At 37.1% G+C, this 23,891-nt stretch overlaps 1 protein-coding gene across 5 annotated transcripts in view; it reads left to right on the forward strand.

Annotated features, from left to right (window-relative positions):
* FAT3 (FAT atypical cadherin 3) overlaps positions 1-23,891 on the forward strand; it is a 699,235-nt gene that overhangs the window by 629,182 nt on the left and 46,162 nt on the right. For all 5 annotated transcript variants that reach the window (XM_031960969.1, XM_031960968.1, XM_031960971.1 and 2 more), the window contains 6 exons: positions 3,675-4,064; positions 7,890-8,104; positions 8,948-9,085; positions 12,888-13,031; positions 15,521-15,718; positions 17,217-18,015. In XM_031960969.1, the coding sequence (XP_031816829.1) occupies positions 3,675-4,064; positions 7,890-8,104; positions 8,948-9,085; positions 12,888-13,031; positions 15,521-15,718; positions 17,217-18,015 (1,884 nt within the window). The remainder of the gene's footprint in view (positions 1-3,674; positions 4,065-7,889; positions 8,105-8,947; positions 9,086-12,887; positions 13,032-15,520; positions 15,719-17,216; positions 18,016-23,891) is intronic.

A 23,891-nucleotide genomic window follows, 5' to 3' on the forward strand; every position in this document is an offset into this window, starting at 1 on the left:
AAACTCGGAAAAAAGGCAGAAAGTCAAACTGCTGCATTCAAAGCATCAGAGAAAAATGTAAATTGGTCTCAAGTGCAAAAAGAATTCCTGGAGGAGCTCAAAATGGATTTTACAAATTAAATAAGAGGGGTAGAAGATGAAATGGAAAAAGGAATGGGAGTTAGGATGCAGTAAAATCATGAAAAAAAGAATCAACAGTTTGGTAAAAGAGGCACAGACATACAAATATTGAAGTAAATAACACCTTAAAAACACAATGGGCCAAAGGATAAAAGAGCCATACAAAATTTACTGATGAGAAATATTCCTTAAAAATCAGATTTGACCAACTGTAAAAGGAGATACAAAAATTCACTGAAGAAAATAATTCTTTAAAAATTAGAATAATACAAACTGTGTATACCTTTTGATCTAGCAGTGTTTCTATTGGGCTTATATGCCAAAGAAGGGAAAGGGACCTACATGTGCAAAAATGTTTGTGGCAGCTCTTTTAGTAGTGGCCAGAAACCGGAAGCTGAGTGGATGCCCATTAGTTGGAGAATGGTTAGATAAGTTATGGTATATGAATGTTGTAGAATATTATTGTTCTATAAGAAACAGTTGGGAGAATGATTTCAGAGAGGCCTGGAGAGACTTAAATGAACTGATGCTAAGTGAAATGAGCAGAACCAGGAAATCATTGTACATGGCGACAACAAGATTTAATACAGTGATAGATTCTGAGGAACATGGTTCTTCTCAACAATGAGGTGATTCAGGCCAGTTCCAATGATTTTGTGATAAGAGCCATCTGCACTCAGAGAGAGGACTGTGGGAAATAAGTATGGATCACAACATAGTATTTTCACTTCTTTTGTTGTTGTTTGCTTGAATTTTATTTTCTTTCTCTTTTTTTTCTTTTTTGATCTAGTTTTTCTTGTACAGCATGATAACTGTATAAATATGTATGCCTATATTTGATTTACATATATTGGGGAAAGGGGTGGAAATTGGAATTCAAGGTGTGCAAGGTCATTGTTGAAAAATTATCCTTGCATATGTTTTGAAAATAAAAAGCTTCAATAAAAATTAGAATAGCATAAATGGAAGCTAATGATTCCATGAGACATGAGGGTATAATCAAACAAAATCAAAAGAAGGAAAAAAATAGAAGAAAATGTGATATAGATCTTTGGAAAAATAAGTGACCTGGAAAATAGATTGAGGCAAAAAAAAAAACTTAAGAATTATTAAACTATCTGGAAACCATGATAAAAAAAAATTTTAACAAGAACATGGCTTCTAGAAATCATCCAGAAATACTGCTCTGCTATCCTATAACCAGAGGGTAAAATAGAAATTGAAAGAATCTATTGATCATCTTCTAAAAGATATGCCAAAATGAAAACACTGAAAAATGTTATAGCCAAATTTTAGAGCTCCCAGGCCACGTGGAAAGTATTACCTGGGCCACCGCCAAGCCTTATGACTTATGTCTTGACACCGAACTCCACTGATGACTTTGCCCAGATCTGCCTCATTTAAATCCGGTTCACTCCCAAATCAAGGCATCATCCTTGCGTCATCGGTTCTCTTCAAGAATGAAGAGTGAACAATGAACAATAGTGCAAGTGACCAGAAAGAAGCAATCCAAATTTTATAGAACCACAGTCAGGATAACACAAAATGTAGCAGCTTCTACATTAAAGGAGAAGAGAGTTTGGAATATGATACTCCAGAGGGCAAAAGAGCTAATTACAACCAAAAATGACCTATCCAGCAAAACTGAGTATAATCCATCAGGGGAAAAATGAATATTTCATGGACTTTTAAACATTTCTTATAAAAAGACCAGAGCTGAATGGAAGAATTTGACTATCATATTCAAGACTCAAGAGAAGAATAAAAAAGGTATACAGGAAAGATGAATCATAAGGAATTTGGTAAGGTTAAACTGTTGAAATTCCTATATGGGAAGATAATTACTAAGGAATTTATTATTTAAGACAGTTATCAATAGGACAATTAGTAGCATTATACATAGAGAGTATGGAGAGTATACATAGAGAGTTGACTATGATGGAATTATATCTTTAAAAAATTAAATTAAAAAAGAAAGAAAAATCCACTGAGAGGAGGAGAAAGGAGAGATAGAATGGGATGAATTATCTCCCATAAAAGAGATACAGAAGTGCTTTACAGTACAAAAGAAGATGAGAGAGGGAAAGAGGAATCACATGAACCTTACTCTCATCAGAATTAGCTCAAAAGAAGGAATAATAAACACACTTATTTGCTTATAAAAAATCTGTCTTACCCTTCAGGATAGTAAAAATGAAGAGGATTGGGGAGATGATAGAAGTAAGCATAAATTTAAAAAGGTAGAGGTCAGAAATAAAACACTTTTTGAAGAGACAGTGAGAAAGGAGAAAGAGAGGATAGAATGGAGGAAAATAAACAGTAATAACTGTAGAAAAAAATTATAGCAAGTTTCTCTAAGACCCTTTTTCTCAAATACATAGAGAACAAAGTCATATTTGTAAGACTGCAAGTCATTCCCCAATTGATAATTGTAATTTTAGGATGAAATTAGAGCTACATATGAAAAAATGCTCCAAATCACTACTTATTAGAGAAATGTAAATGTACCACTTTATACCTATCAGATTGGGTCACATTACAGAAAGGGGAATAACCAATATTGGAGGGGATGTGGGGAAATTGGGACAAAAATCCATTGTTGTTGGAATTGAGAAATGATTCAACCATTCTGAAGAGCCATTTAGAAGTTTGCTCAAAGAGCTATAAAACCATACTTATTAATTCTGATCCACTGCTAAGTTTTCTATCCCAGAGAAAGTTTTTTAAAAAGGAAAAGGACCTTTATGTATAGAATTATTAATATGAACTCTTTCTGTGGTGGCAAAGAATTAGAAAATGGAGTCAATGCCCATAAATTGGGGAATGACTGAACAAGTTGTGGTATATGATTGTGATGGACAATATATATTGTGCTATAAGAATTGATGGGCAGGAAACTTTCAGTAAAATTTGGAAAGATTTGGCATGAATTGGTGCAAAGTGAAGTGAACAAAGCTAGAAGAGCATACACAGTAACAGCAATGTTATATGATAAACAGCTGTGAATGATTTGTACAGGGACCCAGGACAATCGTGAAGGACTTATGATGAAAAAGACTATCCACCTCTAGACAAAGAGCTGATAAAGTCTGAATGCAGATTGATATATACTTTTTTTTTACTTTATTTTTCTTGAATTGGGGTTTGTGGGGTTTTTTTTGCTCTGTTTTCTTTCACAGCACGACTAATAGAGAGAGAGGTTTTACATGATTTCACAAGTATAACCTCCATCAAATTACTTACCTTTTTAGTGAGAAAGGGAAAGAACTAGAATTCAGAATATCAAAATGAGTGTTTAAAAAAATAACATGTAATTGGGAAAAGATAAATTATTTTAAAAATTGGTTTCTGGGTTTTAAGGGAGAAAAATGAATGTAACATAGATGGGAATGTTTTTGCTGCATGGTTTCCATTTTTCATAGTAAAGGTAGATATTGACTGTTCTAATCAAGATTAGGAGGTCAGGGATTAGGATTTAGAGGAAAAATGTCATTTAATATAAAATATTGTCCACAATCATCATCATTTTTTTCTGATTTTTGCTCTTCTCTTAGGCATCAACAGAAAAGTTGTTTATTCCCTGGCAGACTCGGCAGGAGGATACTTTTCAGTAGACAGCTCATCAGGCATTATCATCTTGGAACAGCCACTCGATCGAGAGCTGCAGTCATCCTACAACATCAGTGTGAAGGCATCAGACCAGAGTATCCTAAAGGCTCTGTCTTCCCTAGCCACAGTCACTATTACTGTTTTGGACATTAATGACAACCCCCCTGTGTTTGAAAGAAGGGATTATCTTGTTACAGTACCAGAAGATACATCACCAGGCACAGAAGTCCTTGCAGTTTTTGCCACAAGCAAAGACATTGGCACAAATGCGGAAATTACTTATCTCATTCGTTCTGGGAATGAACGAGGGAAATTTATGATTAACCCAAAGACAGGTGAGTAAAAACAAGTGAATGTTCCACAGTTAAGTTTATAAGGCCTATAAGCTGACACACACACCAAAAAAAAATTGCTTTCTATTAAGGCTATTTGGTTTGGTCGCTCCAGTTTTGGTGATTTCCAATTGTTCCTCCTTCCCTTAAATCCAATTCACTTTCAAGTCAAGATGTCACTTTCCCCAATATCAGATATTAGGGTCCTTTTCATGAATTAAGGACAAACAATAATCAAGAGTTATACTTATGACTACGGACTTCAAGGTTCTTCAGCAAAAAAAAAAATCCTTTTATTAATCAATAAGCATTTATTAAGCTTCTGCTACTAATCCTAGTTTCTCTCCAGTATCTTGAAGAATATGTGACATTTACAGCATAGGTGGGGGGAAAGGCAAAGGTTCAGAGAAGCCCTGGGGTATTTATTCCTCATAGTAATATGCTTAATGACAAAGCACCACAGGTAAAAAACTATAACCAGGCAAATGGGTTTAGAGAGAATGCTAATGAGCAATTGTTATAATAATCACACTTTGTGTTTTACAATATTCTCCAAAGCATTTTGGCATCTGTTATTCCATTCCGTTATCCCAACAGTTCTCTGAAGTTGGACTGACATTATTGTCCCCATTTTGCAGGTAAGGCAATTGAAAAACAGAGAGGTTAATTGATTTTCCTAAAATCACTCAGTGTGGAAACAAAGAAATAAAAGCAGCAAGTCTTCTAGCCCCCAGCCTATTGCTCTTTTTGGTAGACATATTGCCTCTGCAGAAGCCATTACTCTTCCAGCTCTCCTATTGGAAACTGGTCATTATCTCCAATTAAAATATGAGCCAGCCGCAGGAGTGATCTGTCAACTGATTTTATGCTTCCTCAATTCCACAGCATTTAGTAAGAAGGGAGGGAGAACCATATGGCCTAACCCAGCCCTTACAAATAGTTTTCATAAACCATTAAGCCCACAGAAGTTCTATTTAGTTTGCAAAATTTGCATCACTGCCCAACATACACTTTGCCCAGTATGAACTCTTCCCATATGTCCTCAGCCCCATCATTCTCAACATTTTTGTCAGCACCTTGGAGAAAGACCCTAGAGTGCAGATATATCCAGTTCACACAAAGCAAGTCGGGGGAAAGAGCATAGCAAGTACTCTAGATGACAGAATCAATACTTCAAAAAATTCTCTTTTGATGAGAAAGAAACACAAAAACTAATAAGATGACATTACAGGGGAAAAATGTGAAGTCATATGTTTACATTCAAAAACTCAACAGTCCAAGTTCAGGATGGGGAAACCTAGCTTAACATTTCATTTGAAAAAGGCAGTGCTTTGACATGAATGCAAAGTCAGCATAAATCAATAATATGATTCAGTCACATTGACAAAATGATAATATCCAGAAGCAGAAGACACTGGGTATTGAAGGCAATGTATGTGGAACATAAGCTCTGATAGTATTTCTTGAATCCAGAGCCCTTTTCTTTATAACTAAAAAAACCTTGAGTTTGGGACCAAAATATATATCAATGAAGTACAGCAAAGAGAGGAAGTTCCTCATCAACAGTTCTCTGTAGCAATGCCAATAAAACACCATTTGGTTGGCTGAGAGGAGGATGAACTTGGAGGCCACAAAAGCTCAAAGATCAGTCCCTTAATTGTAGAGGGCTTATGATCTACATCAATAGAAGGGATGTGGTTTAGATGAAATTACTGATCCTTGTTACAATCAATAAGTGCCCCAAATTCTGGAGCTGAAAATCTGACTTTATTTGCTGGTCAGATGACTCTTGGAGCATCAGGTTCCATTCTAAGTGTTATTTTTTGAAAGGAACCATTGATACGTCTGAGCACTTCCAGAGAAACATAACAAGAATGGTGAGAGGTCTTGTAATAGCTGAGGGAGTTGGTAGTGTTTAGTCTGAGGAAAAGATTAAGGAGTTATCATTATAGGTCTTACTAATATCCAAAGAGCTTTCATATGGAACAGGGATTAGATTTATTCCCTTTGCCTCCATAAACGGGAACTAAGACTAATGAATGGAAATTGCAGAGTTAGATGTTGGCTTAATCCAGTGGAGGATTTCTTTATAAGCAGCACTGCTCGACTATGGAAGTAACTGGCTTGGACAGTGATGAGCTCCCTATTACTAAAGGTACTTAAGTAGGGTCTAGATTACTACTTGTCTAAGATGTTATAAAGGAATTAGAGGATGGGGCAAAGAATTAGTCCAACCAAAAATCCTTTCAGATCTTCATATTTCTTCCTATACATATCCCTCTTTTCAGAAGATTATTAGATTTGGAGAATATGTCCATCCACCTTTGGAAATATTCAGTTTGCCTACAAACATATTGCCATGACAACCATGCCAAAAATAAATAGGAGAGGTTGACTACATTACATCACTTTCTTAAACCTTGCATCCTCATTTCATTGGAAACCAGATTTTTTTTTATTTTTGTGGTGAGCCAAAATGATAATAATAATAATGATGATAAACACTTAGATAGAACTTTAATGTTTGCAAAGGGTTTTCCATATATACATATATATGTGTGTGTATATATGTATTTTTTCACTGAAGCTTTAGCTAGCTAACCTAAAGCAGGAAGCTAGTGACCTTATAAATAGTACTAAGAAATAGAATGACTCAGGGACTATTTCAAAACTTGCAGTATTTTTCTCTAAGGTAAGGTAAAGGGTCTGGACAGTATAAATAAGATCCACCATGAGGATGAACCCTTTTTATTTAGAAAACAACTCTTCCACTAGAGTGTAATAAGATAAAGACTGAATGCAGATCCCTACCACCTTCACTGAACACTACACACACACACACACACACACACACACACACACACACACACACACACCTCTCTATCACTAGAAGAATAAGTGTATTAGTCATGATACATTAGCAAAGGGGGTCCCTATAGGAAGAAGATTGTACTAGGCCAAAAGAGCTACTCCTCCCATCAATGATTCTGCATTACAATCACCTCTTTCAGTTAAAACCCATTATTTAAAATTAAAGTGTATGGGGAGGGGGTCCTCACACATTTAGGTATTCATTAATTTCAGCTTGTCGGGCTAATGACTATTGTATTTAAATGCCATGGGGAAATGGTTAAATATTGCTTAAATTTTGTTATTTGACAGCTAGGGCAGGAGACTTAATAAAGCACTAAGTGAGATAATCATCAAGGAAACTTAATTAGAGAACCAAAAAACTGTAGCATCTTTGTTTACAAGGAAGAGTTATGACTTTCATTTTATAACAGGACCAGTTTGTATATACTTTATAACTGAGCTGCATGAATCATGGTGACCAAACATAGGAAGGAATCTTAGAAGTCATCCAGCCCACCCACCCCTCATTTTGCAAATAAGGAAACAGGGTCAGATGGGTGAAGTGATTTGCCCAAGATCATATATCTAGAAACAAAGAAGCAAGACTGAGATTCAAATAAAGAAAGTCACCTCTTCCCGACTGAAACCTGGATTGCATAAGAATGGACTATGGTCCAAATGTGCTCCCAAATGAAGAAACTGAATTTCAGTTCTAGAAATGTATTAAAATGTCTGATTCTTAGATGGGATTTTTGGATTTTTAAAGTGATTCAATATTCTGGTTGATGGGCAATTATGTACTGATTGATGGTATTAAGTAGGCTTCCAGGATGCATTTTGGAAGGACCTTAAATAAATGAATATCCACCATTTTTTGGTTAAAGATAACAAAAATAAAATGTACAATGATAATTGCACTCCTGCCCCAGTATTTTTTAATGATTAGAATCTGAAACTCCCCATTTTTCTTCAAAGGAGGGATTTCTGTCATTGATTCCCTGGACTATGAAATGTGCAAAGATTTTTACCTCGTGGTGGAAGCCAAAGATGGGGGCACCCCAGCCCTTAGTGCTGTGGCCACGGTGAACATCAACCTTACCGATGTGAATGACAATGCACCAAAATTTAACCAGGAGGTCTACAGTGCAGTCATCAGTGAAGATGCTTCCATCGGGGACTCAGTTATTGTGGTGGGTACCTGTGGTTAGTTTGGTCCTCATGTCCAGAGCCAAATTAGTGAAGTAAAGTTTTTCTCTGGTGTTCTCCCACCATCTCTTTTGAGTGAAATCTCTCTTCTGGGGTTCTCTCTAGAAATCATATATACTCCCAGTATCATTCAGCCCTTATTTTTCACTAGAAAGGAGTTGATAAGCTATTTCATACTAAGATATAGATGACTGATAATGATTTAAAGGATGACTCGCATTTTAATAGAGATTGGTATCTTAACTCAAATTAATACTTAATGGTAAAATTTTAGACATTAGCAACACAGTTAGGGGACACAGTTAGGGGTGGGGGAACCCTTTTATCATCCTTCACATCTGTTTGTACATGAAGTCAAATTTACTGATGCATATTGAATGTTCAGCACAATGGACAGAAGCAAATGTTTGAGGGGATTCAAAGAATAATAAAGCTGAAGAAAGCATTTATTAAGTATGTATTGACTATGTAGCATGGCACAGTGCTAGGTGCTAGGGATACACAGACAGGAAGGAAAAATCCCTGCCTTTGATGAGTAATCATTTAGTTTTAGACTCAGGGCATAAGGGATTCAAAAAATAAATCAAGCTGTGAATACATATGACTTTAAGTAAAAATGGAGTCTAGGACCATAGCCCTAGTGCTCTTTTGCCATTGATACTATCTCTGTCACTATGGTGAATAAGAATGGGAGATTCTAATGGAAAAACTGGCATTACTTCTGCAAGGTTAATACTTAGGGGTTTGCTTTACCTCTATTTCTATGGAAATAGAGGTGTAGATTAAGGGTGGACTTTTTTCTCTAACCCCTTTGTTTTCTTATGAAGTTAATAGCAGAAGATGTAGACAGCCCACCCAATGGGCAGATTCGCTTTTCCATTGTCAGTGGGGACCGGGACAATGAGTTTGCTGTGGATTCTGTTTTGGGACTCATTAAAGTCAAAAAGAAATTGGACCGAGAACGGGTAAGAATAATTAGACCAATCTCCCCCTCTAGACTTCCTTAGAGGTCTCTAAAGGTGAATAATAATTTTTATTTTCAAGAAATGGTTATAGTCTGAACGAGATAGGGCTGTGGAAGGATATCTAATTGTAAAATATGCACTATAGGGACAGTGATTCTCTAAGTACAGCAAAGGTGGAGAAATAGAAAACCGGTCTACAATTATAATGACTTGGATTTTGATTAAACCCTTGGAAGAATTTTCTGCCAAATTTTATGTAACACCATATTTCATTGCCTCAAGAGATATTAAGGAAGTGACTGGTTCTATCAGGCTTGTCTCAAAAGCTCTTTTTGTGGTAGCCAAGGACAAAAATGAAAATTGTTTAGAAAAATGAAAAAGGAGGTGACCTGAAAAATCAGTAAAAAGCAGCCAGTATCTGTGATAAAATATGAAGCCAACCTCTCAGATATCAGCCCAATGTCAACTGTATTAATACCATAGATATGAGCCTGGGATCTAGCATCAGGAGGCTCTGATTCTGGGTTCTATAGCTAACTTATCTCTGCCAGAAGCTGTGATCAATGCTGACTTGGAAGGACTCCTAGGTCAAGAAACATGAATTTTAAAAGCCCATATCCTTAACATTTCCTTATGTTGATTAAGGTTCAAAAAGGCTCTTTCTCCACCAAGAATTCAGCTTTCTAAAGAAAAGGTAAAGATAGAGAAGCCCTCCCCTTCTCCTTTCCCAGATGCTAAAGTACAGAAAACCCAGAAGGAATTTCCTGTGTGATCCAGGCACCGAGCATGAGGAAATTAGTCTTGATAAAGGAGGCTGACTAACCTTAATAAAACTTCCCAGAGACCCAGCCTGAAAAGCCTGCAGCAAAGTGTACAGTTACTTAATTGTAATCCCTGTATGAGTGAATGTAGAGGAAGGATCATCCCATCCCTCAAGCTCTCAGTCATATGTACTAACACATACTATCAAACACATGAAATGACAATCATAATAATCTCATAGTTGTTTTGATGATAAAATACAATATTTGTAAAATGGTTACAAATCTTAAAGCTATTACTATTATTATTATTATTATTTATGCTTATATGACTAGGAGTCATTATTCCTAAGTAATGATAACACCTTGCATTTATACCATTTTCAAGGCATATTGATAGCATTATCCCATATAATTTTTACTTGATTAAATGTAGATATTTGTTAACATAGAACTACAGACAAATTACTGCCAATGTCCACAGCACAGAATAGTAAACAGTTACTGTTTATAACTGTTTATATATTGAGTGGAAAAGCTAAATGATAGAGTACTGTTTGATGCTCTGAACACAGATTTCCCTGTGAAAAAGCTGACAGGATTTCCTCTCCTGAAAAGAGGAAATATTCCTTCTCATCAGAGCATGGAGATAACACTGTAATCTTGTAGGCTCTGGTGGCAATAGTAACAACAGAAAGAAGAGGGGAAAGTCATTTCAGGGTGTTCCATGCTGGAAGAGCTGCATGTATGGGACTATGAAATTGTCTGTCTGTCTTTCCTTGGGAAACTAACTTAGCCAAACTTACAGAGACTCTTCACTAGAACTTTGGTCAGCTGATTTCTTTTCTTTTTTTTTTTTTGTTAATTACAATTCACAAAAATGTTGAATAAGAGGTTGAAAGATTATGATCTGCTTTGGTGAAGGAAACATCCAGCTGGATGAATTTATTGATCTTTGAAATAGCATCTAAGAATCTAGGCACTGCCATTTGGCTAAACAAACAAGTAACTGGCTTTTTTGAATTGAAATCAAGGTTAATTCTTTGACTTTGCTAATGGTTTTTCTCTTACTGACTTAATAGAATCTCATCTTTAGATAGGATATTAAAATGTACTTCACTTAGTAACTGTATTCTTTAAAAGATGTGGGAAGATCAAATATTCATAAATTAAATGACATTTTCAATATATTAAGGGAACTCACTGTTAATTCACTTTAACAAACACTTATTAATAGTGACTTCTTTCATAATTTTTCTTTTTTTTGAAAATTCATAGTTTGGCATATTGGATGTCTTTCAAGTCTGTGCCTATATATACAAATACATATGTGTAAGCATATACATAATTGTAATACTATTTAAATATATATGTATATCGTATTAGAATGTGGAATTTTAGATAGCTAAGTTTATACTTTTTCTGCTTCTTCACAGACCCAATTCTCAGAATTCTATTTCTTTTTTGAGAATTATAAAGATTTTATTATAAGTACATCAAGGTAGCAATTTATTGACAGGCTGATCATTGGAAATAAATATTGGCTTCAAGATGGGAATAGCTTTTATAGGTAATTTTAAGATAATCCAGTTAGATCCACCTCAATAAAAGAGACAGGGTCCTTGTGATGTGGTTGATATAAACACTACATGATGGTAAGTACCAAAAGTTGGGGTTTGGTCATGTGAAGAATTCATAATGGTTATTCTCTTTGGCAAAAGGTAGGTTTATTTAAGGGAATAGGTTACAGACAAAATAAAAGGTACAATAGACACCAGGAATGATAAATATGGAATAGGGTTGGGAGAGCAGAGAGTGGGGCTTTAATAATTAATGATAGAAAGAGCAAGAAGAAAGGAAGCACCCCATGAGGTTAAGTCATGTTCTTAGCAGGCAAGTCAAATCCTGAAAGGGACTTAGCACTCCAAAAGAATTAGCTGTAAGGAGGAGAAGTGGGATCAGGAACATAGTGGGGTTAGGAGTGATAGCCGTGACATGGGGGAAGGGGAAAAGAATCATGAGGCAGCTGTGGATTGATCCAAAGGCAGAATTTTTTTTAATGTGTTAAATGTACCATTAAGGTAACTGGCTAAGATTATATGTGAATTAGGAATGTATCAGTCAATCAGTAAACATTTATTAAGCACCTACTATGTGTCAGACACTTATGTTAAGTGTTGGGGATACATATAAAGTAATAAGGCTAATTTCTTGAAGCTGTAAGAGAGAATCCTGCATTTAGGGTCTGGTGCAGGAAGATGAGCTTATCCTTTATATTTATAAGTACTGAAAAAGTGAGGTAGGAATGGGCATAGGAATAAGCACTTATTAAGCACCAACCACGTGTAAAATACTATGCTAAACACTTTACAGCTATTATCTCACTTGATAATATTTGTATAAAAAAAATGGAACTTGAACAACGAGTATATCTATGAAGAATCTAACTTCACAAAACTTTGTCCCTCAAAATAGACTTTCAGAGTATTTCCATGAGGCTATGTAGCATAATTGGACCACAATGCAGATGTTGTATGAAGACCCAAAATAACAAAATGAAGGCAATGGGGTTTTTTTTCATATTTTTAAGTATATCAGTTTCTAGGGATAATTGTATATATAGCAGAGTAGACCCAACCTGTGAACTTGAAAGACAAAAATTTAAGTCCTAGCTTTGTGTAACTTTGAGCAAATTATTTACCTTCCCAATAACTCCCACAACTCTCTAAAATGCTAAATTGCAAAGCCAAACTAATCTGCATTGTTTTCTCACTGGAAGTTATCTTTAACAGTGAAATCACAAGATCTGACTCCCTCCCCCAAAAAAATAATTATGTGCATGTATTTGAAAGATGTACACACATATATTATATGTATATATAATATATGCATTTACATATCCTTTTAGTTTTTGTAGCCCCCTGACACATAATGAACTACTCTGAGTTGCTCTGCTTTGCTGAATTTGCTTGGGGTTTAGACATGGGGATGAGAGTTCTGGATTTCTCAGTTGTTCATTCAGTGTGCGGTGCCTTTGACAGGTGTCTGGATACTCATTACTCATTCAGGCTACGGACAGTGGCATTCCTGCCATGTCTTCCACTGTGACAGTCAACATAGACATTTCTGATGTAAATGACAACGGCCCTGTTTTCACACCAGCTAACTATACTGCTGTAATCCAGGTAAGCTCACCTCTCAAAGATGAGAACTCTTAAGGATACTACTTTTGTTTCCTCTTCAACATCGGCTTACCCTTTTCATTTGACTTGCTGAAAAAATCTCCATGTTCCATCTGGATTATTGTCTGGAGTGGGAAAGAAGTGAACACAAACCCTAAGATTGTTAAGGAGAAAAAAAAGCGAGTTGGGTGCTGAATATTTCATAAAGCAGAAGGAGGGTGAGGGCAGCTTGGAGATCTGGCAGTTGGACAAAGCAGTGTCCCTTTAGAGAGCTGAACCAGTGCCAAAAAGTTATTTCACGCTTTATAACCCACCTGCCCTTTAAAATCCAGCTGCAAGATGTGATGACTTAGTCGTGTTTTTCTAGACTCATACATTAGAGAGAAAGGCCATGTGCCCCATATCCTAATACTTCCAAAAAGCTGTTGCAACTCCATACACCAGAAATATAAACAAGGCTCTCTACTGATTAGATCTCCATCTGCATAAAGGATCAAGAGCAGATCTGAGGTGGAGTGTTGATATTTTTCCCATGTCAGATATCTCCTAGGCTCACCCCAGTATAGACTTGAACTTTTTTGGCTGCAGAATTATTCTCCACATCTCCTCAGACTTCTATAGACAAAAGATAATTTAGACAGCAGATCCAGCCATGTTGAAACCCTCACGTTTCAGTAAAGATTACTTCCTCTTTTCATGAAGTCTGATGCCTCCAGTGATGATATTCTTTTGCTTACCTCTCTTAAATCCCAACTAGACTCAATTCTTCTCCTTCTAATCTTATTCCTAGCAGCTGTATAATGTGACCCCTCTCCTCCCATCATAGATATTTGCTGGATTTCTGCAAATGCCTCAGTTTCTTTAGGAGATGGTACTTCTCTTAGACTTTTCTGCCTTTACATTCAGCTACCCCCAGCCTTTGTCCTTTATTCTTTCCTCAAGACAAGACTCCTGGTACTTAATTTTCATTTTATGACATATATCAATCAACCTGGCAGGTTGTTTTTAAATGCCAAACAGAAAGAAAAGAATGACAGACCAGAAGCCCCTCACCCCATTCAAGTTGTGACCCTCCTCCAGGTCTTGAAGTGCAGTGTCTCTGTAGTATATCTCTTTTTTCATGGACACTGAGCCCCTGAAGCAACTATTATGTCTTTCCTCTCTGGAGGGAAGTGGCTATATAGATTGAGCAAATAAATAAATAAATCTTACACTTGGTGCTGGGCTGAGTATATTGTCAGTGTAAAGCAATAAATCTTCACTGAACCCGGAAGGGACGGTAACTGATTCCAGAGGGATCTTGCATCTGGTTCTTGCTGACGGAAAGGACACTTGAGAGGAGGAGAAAAATGACAGGTCTTGAAGGTCCTGCTATCTTTCTCCTTCAGAATAATTCCCTCCCTCTTCCCAATCTACTCTGACTTACTCCCACACATGGTTTTGATAAGACACAATCTAATTCAGGACCTAGAGCCTATGATCCTGCCCTGCATTTTCCTCCCTGCCAAAACTACATGTATCATTCTATCAATCTCTCTGACCCAGACTCACTTAATCCTAAATCTTTGTCATCAAAAGGCCTGCACTAGCAAAACTGACTCTGGTTCCAGCCTATAACAGCACTGAAATCTAAATGGAGAGTAGCAAGTAACTCAACTCCTGAGCCACAGAATTAAATCCAAGTGAGGATAACCTCTGACCTAAGATGTATGGGAGAATGGGAGGAGAAGCAGAGAGAAATCAGTAAAATATTACTTGAGTTACTGATTGCTTAAGTGAATAAAATTTTTTTCTACTGGTGTTAAAGCTACAGGATACTCTTTCCCACATATCTTCAATGAATAATAATAATATAATAAATGAGCTCATTCATTGCTAAGTGTGCCTAATTCAAGCTTTTTGTGGGTGTTAAAACCTTAAAATTAATACTGTTTTGGTCTTTATTCTGTGTGTTTTCTATAAATTTGTTGATTTCTCTAGATACTCTCTCCACCCTGCAAAATCTTGTAATGTGTGCAGCAGTATTTTGTCTCTGCATAATTGTTGTAACAACTGTTTGAGAAAAAGTTAGCTCTGGTTAATCTACTGTTTTTCCTTACCTGGGAATGTCTTTAAGGCCAGGTTGTTCTACAAATGAACCATGCTGTGAGTGCCATTCCATCTCTGGCTTTTTAGAATTCTCTCAAGTAGCCGTAGATATTTCAGTTAGTTAGAGAATTGACTACAGCTTAAGACCATAGTTAGGATTTCAAAAACAAACAAACAAATGAAAAATGTGTAACATAAATATGACTTTTATTGCTAAGGGAAAGGGAGGAAAATAAAAATTGTTAATGAGCAGCAATATTTGGCTTAAGATAATAAAATATCATGGGGAACTACTTCCTTTTCAAAACATTTTATTTCTAGTGAGGAATGGTTTGCTTTTTTAAATTTTTATTAAAGAGAGAGAAATATAATTTAATCTTTTTTCCTCGTACTGTTTTATGCAGGAAAATAAACCAGTGGGGACAAGCATTTTGCAGCTGATGGTGACAGACCGTGATTCCTTTCACAATGGACCCCCCTTTACCTTTACCATCTTGGCAGGGAATGAGGAAGAGGAGTTTGTGTTGGATCCTCATGGGATCTTAAGATCAGCAGTAATCTTTAGGCATACAGACTCTCCTGAATATGTGCTTTACATTCAGGTACTGTCTTGCCCATTTTGGGAACCATATGTCTTTTATTTCTTTTTGTTATTTATTGAGCCTGTTGCTTAATTTCTCTTTGTTGAGTAAGTAAACATAATTTAGTGGGCATGTAGGAATATGACCTCTCTTAACTCCAATTTAATTTCACAGCAATAAAAGTAGACTCTGCATGTAAAACTGAATAGAAAGATATGAGGGTATCATTGTTCAGGCCTAACATTAGTATGCTTAAGCAGGCAATCATTGTATTTAAGTGTATTTAAAACCGCCCCAGCGTCCAGTTTACCTCCTTCCCCTGAATATCATTCAGTTGTATAAGGCTTTCTCCTTTGTGATGGCATCCTCTGCTGAATCACCATTATGTGGGGAAGTAATGAATCAGCATCTTATATTTGGTTTAGGCCAGATGTCTTTTTCAGTTTTTGTAGGAGAGAGAGAAACCTCATCTTTTTGATCCAGTCCATTTAATCTTGTTTCATTTCCTCATGGAACCATGAATAAATAGACTAGCAACACAATTCAGGCAATGACTTTTGTTCACTTGTCCTCCCCTTGATGTGGGACAATAGATGTAGGGGGAACAAAAAAAAAATGAAAGGGGAAAAGAGCTAACATAGATGGAGAGTTCCCTCATCAGAGCTCAGGAACAGGAACATCAGTGCTCCATTGACTGTGTATATGATGAGAGGGACCACCCAAGAGGTGCCCTCACCTGAAGGACACTCTTAGGCATTAGATATTGGGGTACTTAATTATTTGAGGCCTCCTTAAAAACAAAGCAGTCTATCTTGGAAGAGATTTCACCATTATATTGGGGCTATTTGTGTTCAAAAGGGGCTTATTTGCCCCCCAGATTGACATTGGGGAAGCATGCTTCTTTTGTTTAAATTTTTGAATTAACAAAAATATGCCTTCTCTTTCATATCCCCAGTGAAGAAGATGCATTATTTCATATTATACTTGCTTTTGTATGTTCCTTGATCCTTTTTCTGCACTGTAAACTCCCTTGGGGTAGAGAACGTTCTTCCAGCTAAATTTTTTTCACTCAGCACATACCATAGTATTCTAGTGCACACAACGGGCATTTAATCTAAGTTAGGTAAACTGAATCAAAGAGAAAACTTCCATGGAGCACCAAGACTTCCTTGTTATAATGACACTTTGTCCTCAGTATCACTTCTTTCTTTTATCCACATTGGAAACAATGCCATTGCATTGTTTTCTGGGTCATGTTTTTCTCTATCCCCAATTCTGGTCTCTTGTCATTTCTTACTATTAATAATCAATGGTGCATTTGGGGGTTGAAAGTGACAAATGACTCCCTTTATTTTAAATGCATATCTTCAGCACTTTGAGGGAAAATATCTTTTTTAAGAAGAATTTTTTAAAAAAACAAAATTGAAAGTATAGGTAAGATTCTGTTTGCCAGGGATTTATGTTGTTGCTTTTTTATGTTTTTCTCTTAATTCCCATGTTTTTTCTTTAAATGTTTTAGGCAAAAGACTCAGGCAAACCCCAGCAAGTTTCCCACTCTTATGTTCACATCCGGGTGATTGAAGAAAGCATCCACAAACCCACTGCCATTCCCTTAGAGATCTTTATTGTCACAATGGAGGATGACTTCCCCGGGGGTGTCATTGGAAAGATCCACGCTACTGACCAGGATGTATATGATGTACTCACATATGCCCTGAAATCTGAGCAGAGAAGCTTGTTCAAGGTGAACACCCATGACGGGAAGATCATTGCCTTGGGGGGCTTGGACAGTGGCAAGTACATTTTGAATGTTTCTGTGAGTGACGGCCGCTTCCAGGTGCCCATTGACGTCATCGTCCACGTGGAGCAACTGGTCCAGGAGATGCTGCAGAACACGGTCACCATCCGGTTTGAGAACGTGTCCCCTGAGGACTTTGTAGGGCTGCACATGCACGGGTTCCGAAGGACGCTCCGGAACGCCGTCCTTTCCCAGAAGCAGGACAGCCTCCACATCATCAGCATCCAACCTGTGGCCGGCACCAACCAACTGGACATGCTGTTTGCTGTGCAGATGCACAGCGGCAGCTTCTACAAGCCCGCGTACCTTATCCAGAAGCTGTCCAACGCAAGGAGACATCTGGAGAATGTGATTCGCATCTCAGCCATCCTGGAGAAGAACTGCTCCGGACTGGACTGCCAAGAACAACACTGTGAACAAAGCTTGTCCATAGATTCACATTCTCTAATGACCTACAGCACGGCTCGCATTAGTTTTGTTTGCCCTCGTTTCTACAGAAATGTGCGCTGTACGTGTAATGGTAAGTTTAGTTTATATATCTCTGGATGGGGAAATTTCCCAGGCTCCCTCCAGTCTTTGGGGATACTGGTTAGAAAGGACAATTTACAAGGTCCAGATGTCTTGGGGAACAGACGGGGATGGAATCATTGCTCAGGGCTGCCAGGTTGGGATTTTTCTGCTTTTTTGCTATAATGCATCAATGAACTTTGACCATTCAGGGACAAATGTCACTTGTGTAGAGAGTCACCATACTCTCAGTGGTCAGTGAGAGGGCATGCTCCGCTCTCTGATGTGCATGGACAATGTCATTGTCTGAGTCTTAGAATCATACATCCATGGTTTTCTAAGCAATGGGAACCTTTGCTGAAGTGATTGCTGAGGGAGTCACTTCCAAGATGGAGTGAGCTTGTAAAGTAACCCTTTAAGTCATTGGAAAGGGACAGAGAATCTCTAGCTCTTAACTTGTAGAAAATTCCCATTTGCCCAATTTTGGATGTCATTATTAAAGCATCCAGGAATGGGATATTTGCTGTAGTAAGAGGAATGTGTTGACAGTTTTCCTGCCTCCATTTCCATTCTGGGCTCAGATGTCCAGAACAGTGCCATCCACCCCGTGGGTGCTCCATAAATACTGTGTAGGTGTTTTCAGCAGTCAGATTCAATGATGACCAGACCTGTTGGATATGTTAATTGTCTACACGCCAGACTGTCCGAATGCCTGCATCTTATGCAGAGTGCTTTTGTCGCTGGCAGATGTCACTGCCACAGACAATTTATGCGGGCCAGCTGTTCATGTCTTACCTAGATTACCTTAGTAAGCAAGCTGATTTATGCAACAAAGCACCGTGAGGGGCCTAATGAAGGTGTGCAGAGCAAAGATCAGGAGGTGGGATGGCTCAGTACAAGGGGAAGCTCCACCCTGTAGGAGCAAATGTGCCAGCCGTGGACCCCCATAGTGTGACCTGGGCACACACCTCAGTGTCTCACCCACAGAGCGAACTGAAATGACATGTTCTCAGAGTCCTGAGGAGCCACCGAGAACAGCATGTTAGCTTGTTTCTAGGTGACTAAGTCATTAAGAACAGACACTGGAAAATCTTGTAATTCAGAATTTTGCTCTGGCTGATGGTTATATGTGAGAAGCAGGATGGGGAAATGTGTTGGGGACTGAATCTTTTTCCTCTTGAGCAGTTCACTTCTAATTCTTTTTGGAAGCCAAATCCTAAGTACCCCACAAGTGGAATGTGAGACCCTATAAATGTTGAGTTTTGGAGAAGATTGAAATTCTGATGGTGTAGAGAATATCATTGTCTGTCTCCCTTTCTTAGTGAATCACTTCTGTAATTATTCACAGAATTATAGATATTAGAGATACAATAGATCTAAAGAGAAATATAACCCTTCTTTCAAACAGGCAAGGTATTAATTGATTCTGTTTTGTAGGTGGATCAGCTAAGGCCTAGAGAGATTCAATAACTATCTAACTAATAAAGAAAATGATAATCCTGGCTATATTTATGGCCTTTAAGGTATTTACAATTGATTAACAGTGATAGAACATGCAATTAACAATTCAATTCAACAAGCATTTTAGTGTTTACTATGTATAAGCCATCATGCTAAGTGTTGGGGGTAAAAAGACAAAAATAAAAACACTATTTTCAAGGTGTTCATATTCTACTGTGAATTAAAAAAAAAAAACATATATATAACTATATAGATGAATAAAAAGACAAAAATAAAAAGTCTCTATTTTCAAGGTGTTCACTTTCTGCTATAGAAAAACAACATACACATAGCTACACGAATAAATAAATAAATATATATTTGAATACATAAATAATGAATAAATAAATATATAGATAAAAAGACAAAAAAAAGTATCTCTTTTCAAGGTGTTCACATTCTACTGTGGAAAGACAATGTAGACATAGCTACATAGATGAATAAATAAATATATAGATTTGCATTTATATAATGCAGAGAGATAAATGTATATATATATATATGTATGTATATACATATAAAGTGATTTTGGGGTACGGGAGGAAACAGAGATTCTCAAAAGCTTTATAAGCTTAGGGGACAGCCTATGCAAAGTCAGGGAGATGGGAGAGTGGCAGAATAATCATCATCATCATGCTACTTAGTAGCTGCATGATGTTGGGTTATATATTGGATAATCAGCCCTGCCTATTATCTGGTCTGTACCCAGTGAGTGTCCCATGAAGATATGCTAGTAAACTGAATCGGAGCTATACCGGTTAGTGTGATGCCAAAAGGACATAAGTCATTCTTCTGAAATGGAGAGGGTGACCACTGTATTTACAACATATCATACTATCTCCTGCCATGTCCCTAGAATTTCAATAAAAATTAGGTGAGGAATTGTAAAGGAAATCGTTTCTTTTCTCAGCTTCAGTTTTGCCCAGCATCTTTCACTCCTCAGAAAGAAGTAAATGGTCAAGGAATTCAATGCAAATAACTCACGAGCATTAGATCTTTGTACTTTATAGAGAGAGCCCAACCCCTCTGGACTCTCAGTAACTCAGCCTAGCCAGCTACAGGACCTGAGGCGACCCTGCTGGCCACATGGAGGAGTAATTAACGGTACGGGCACAGTTTTCCGCTTCCTCTCGGGCTCTCTTCCTTGTCCAACACGAAGCTCCTCTTTTTCTTATCCAGATTTTTGAGTCTGATGATCATTATCATTTTGAACTAAAATGCTGAATTGCTGCAACTGAATGAAAGAAGACCTAAATTTTAGTGCCAGTTGGCCCCATTAAATTCCAGCCACCATTAAATTTTGCATGTGAACAGCAGTTCAGCAGGTGCGAGGGAGGCTGTGTGATTGCCTGTCGCTGCCGCTGGCTGAGGGGCACCTCACTGACTCGCAAGGAAGCCTGACATAAAATCAGGGAAATTAGAAACCTAATCTGACCAGGGAAAAAAGGAGAGAGGGGGCCTGGAAAAGCAACCCATTCTAAAGTGGCTTGCTGGCCAGCTCAGAGGAGAGTGGGAGAAGAAAGATCTGTCAAAAAGGGCTCAGGAATTGATCAAAGTGTGAGGAGCAGTGGGAGAACTAGGGCATTGCCCTCCTGGCATTTTTCCAAGGGCTTGGTTTCAGCTATATGAAATAAATAAGTTTGCAAGCATGTTGCAATTAAATAAATATTTATTAAATGCTTACTATATGGCAGACACTGTGCTACATGCTGCTACATGTAAGGCAATGTGCTACAGTGTCTAGAATAGTGGGCTTAGAGTCAGGAAGAACAAGTTCAGATCCCATCTGAGATATTTATTATTTTAACCTCTTGAAGGTTTAATTTCCTGTTCTGTAAAATAAAGGTAATAATATTGGTACTGCCAAAGAATTAGAGTTTTGAGAAGTTACTGTGTGTGTGTGTGTGTGAAGGTCAGGACAAAAGTATCCTAAGATTAAAGTGGTTCGGCTCACTGTGCCAGCTACACAAAGAATTCACTTTGACCAAGTCACTAATTGTTTTAAGCCTTCAGTTTCCCTTCCTATGACACAAGCAAAATAATTTCTATTGTATGTATCTTGGAGAGCTTTTTGAGGTTCAATTAAGAATAACCAGCCAGAGAGCATAGTGAATAAAACACTAAGAATGGAATATGGGAAGAGATGAGTTAAAATCTTGACGCAGGTACTTTTTAGCTTTGCAACCTTAGGTAAGATACTTTAATGATCTCTTTTAGCATCTGTTTCTAATCTGCAAAATGAGACTAATAATTACACTTAACTTAGGGGGTTATTGTTGGAAGAACAAAATAATATATTTAAAGCATTTACAAGTGTGAAACTACTATACAAATATCCTTATATTATAATAATTACTATTATTTTTATACTACATGGCTATTTCATTTCATCCCCATCAGTCAGTCACCATTCTCATTATACAGGTAATCATTTATTTATACAGGATATATATACATATGCATACAGAGAGAGAGAGAGAGAGAGAGAGAGAGAGAGAGAGAGAGAGAGAGAGAGAGAATGAGCTGATAAACCCTCCGTAGATGTAAAACAAATATTCAAGGTTATTTGAAACCATAAATCCTTCTTTTTCCCTTCTGATAAATGATTACCTGTGTGTATGTATTTATGTGTGTGTGTGTATATATATATATATTATGTATAAAGGTATATCAGCCCATACCTGCAGCACAATCCATTGTCTACATAACCATTCTTAATAGATATTCCTTTGAAAGAACAGAGCAAAATGATATAAGTATAGATATAATACAGTGTCCTAAATGTGTGAACTCTTTCTTGAGTTTTCAAGAATGATTATGTCTTCTACTATCCTGATGGTGGGAGGTGACATGGTGTTTCTCGATAGGAGTCTTAGAATCTGGAAGACTTGAATTCAAATTTTCTCCCTAACACTTTCTGGCTTTTTGAGCAAGGGCAGAACAGTCAGTTCTTTGAACCATAATTTCATCATCTATGATAATTTAACCTACCAACAAAGTGTTGTGGAGCTCAAGTGAAATATATTAAAAGGCCTTATAAACTCCAAAGGACTATATACATGTCAACTTATCTGTAATAGTTGCAGTGTGGTGTACCCCTGTTGTTTAAAAGTTTGGATGACTCTTTCCAGTTTTTGTCTGGACCAAATCTGTATTTTCATTACTATAGGGAGTTCCTGTGAGGAATGTGTTCTACCTGTATAGATCAGCACCTTCTCTGAAAGTTATAGCCTTCCCCAGGGCACAGAGAGGTTATGAGTCCTGCCTAAAATCACACAGTTAGTATGTGTCAGATATAGGATTTGAACACACATTTTCTTGAATCTGAGACCAGCTGCCTCCCTTTCCAATATGTGTATGACATAGTATATATCTGCCCTGGAAAGTATCATTGCATGAAGTTGTATTCAGCACAGTGGTGAAATCATCCAGAAAATGTGGTTCAGTCAAGCAAATATACTGCATGATTCAGACTTCTGTGAGAAAACCACAGGAGACTAACTCAAAACAGGTATTGTACATTTCTGTAGTTTAACTTTTCTTACTGAGCAAAAGACAGAAGGGAGCTGGTGGGGGCAGGATTAATGTTCTAATGTGAGATATAACTCTTTACCATGATCCTGTCTAGTTTTTGACACAGATCAGATACAAATTTAGATACTAGTCCAGGTAAAAATATGAATGATAATAATGCAAAGTCCTTCAATGCTGTATACAATCAGGTAAATCTCCATATAATGAGGAAGAGAGAAGTGAAAGTTCTAAAGATGCCAGAGCTTCCATCCTGTAGCCCCCTCCTCTCAGCTGCTTCCAAGCCTCCATCAACTTTAATTCAGATAAATTGTATGTTTGTCAACCACAGGAACTTTCTTGCATCTTAAATTATCACCTGACTATGAGATTAAAGTTACTTTCAAAGGGGTGCATATTGTTTGCAGCCTCACCTTGGACAAAGAAGCTGTCTGAACTGGATGCCTTGGAAGCAAACAAGATGAGATTGAAAAACCCTTGTCTGTTTACTGAAACTGTTAGGCTTTTTAATAATAGCCGAGAAGTGTAGCTTAGTGGAAAGAGAATTGGTCCCAGCCAAAAAACAAAAAAAAACACGATATTCAAGTTACTTCTCTGACAGATACTAACTATGTGACCTTGGAAGTTAGGAGGTTACTACCTCTGTGACTTAGAGCAAATACTTTCATTACTTTGGGCTGCTCTTTAAGACTGTAAATTGTCAATTAGCATGGATAGAAAAATTTCTTTCTTGAGGTTTACTAAACTTGTTGAAATGAGTCCAGACCAAAAAGGCAACATAAAATTTTAAAACATCAGATATTACCTAATACAATATCATATATCTTTGGCAAACTTTTAAATCATGCATTAGATTTA

This window comes from Sarcophilus harrisii, chromosome 3 (assembly GCF_902635505.1).
Source record: "Sarcophilus harrisii chromosome 3, mSarHar1.11, whole genome shotgun sequence".
NCBI lineage: Eukaryota > Metazoa > Chordata > Mammalia > Dasyuromorphia > Dasyuridae > Sarcophilus > Sarcophilus harrisii.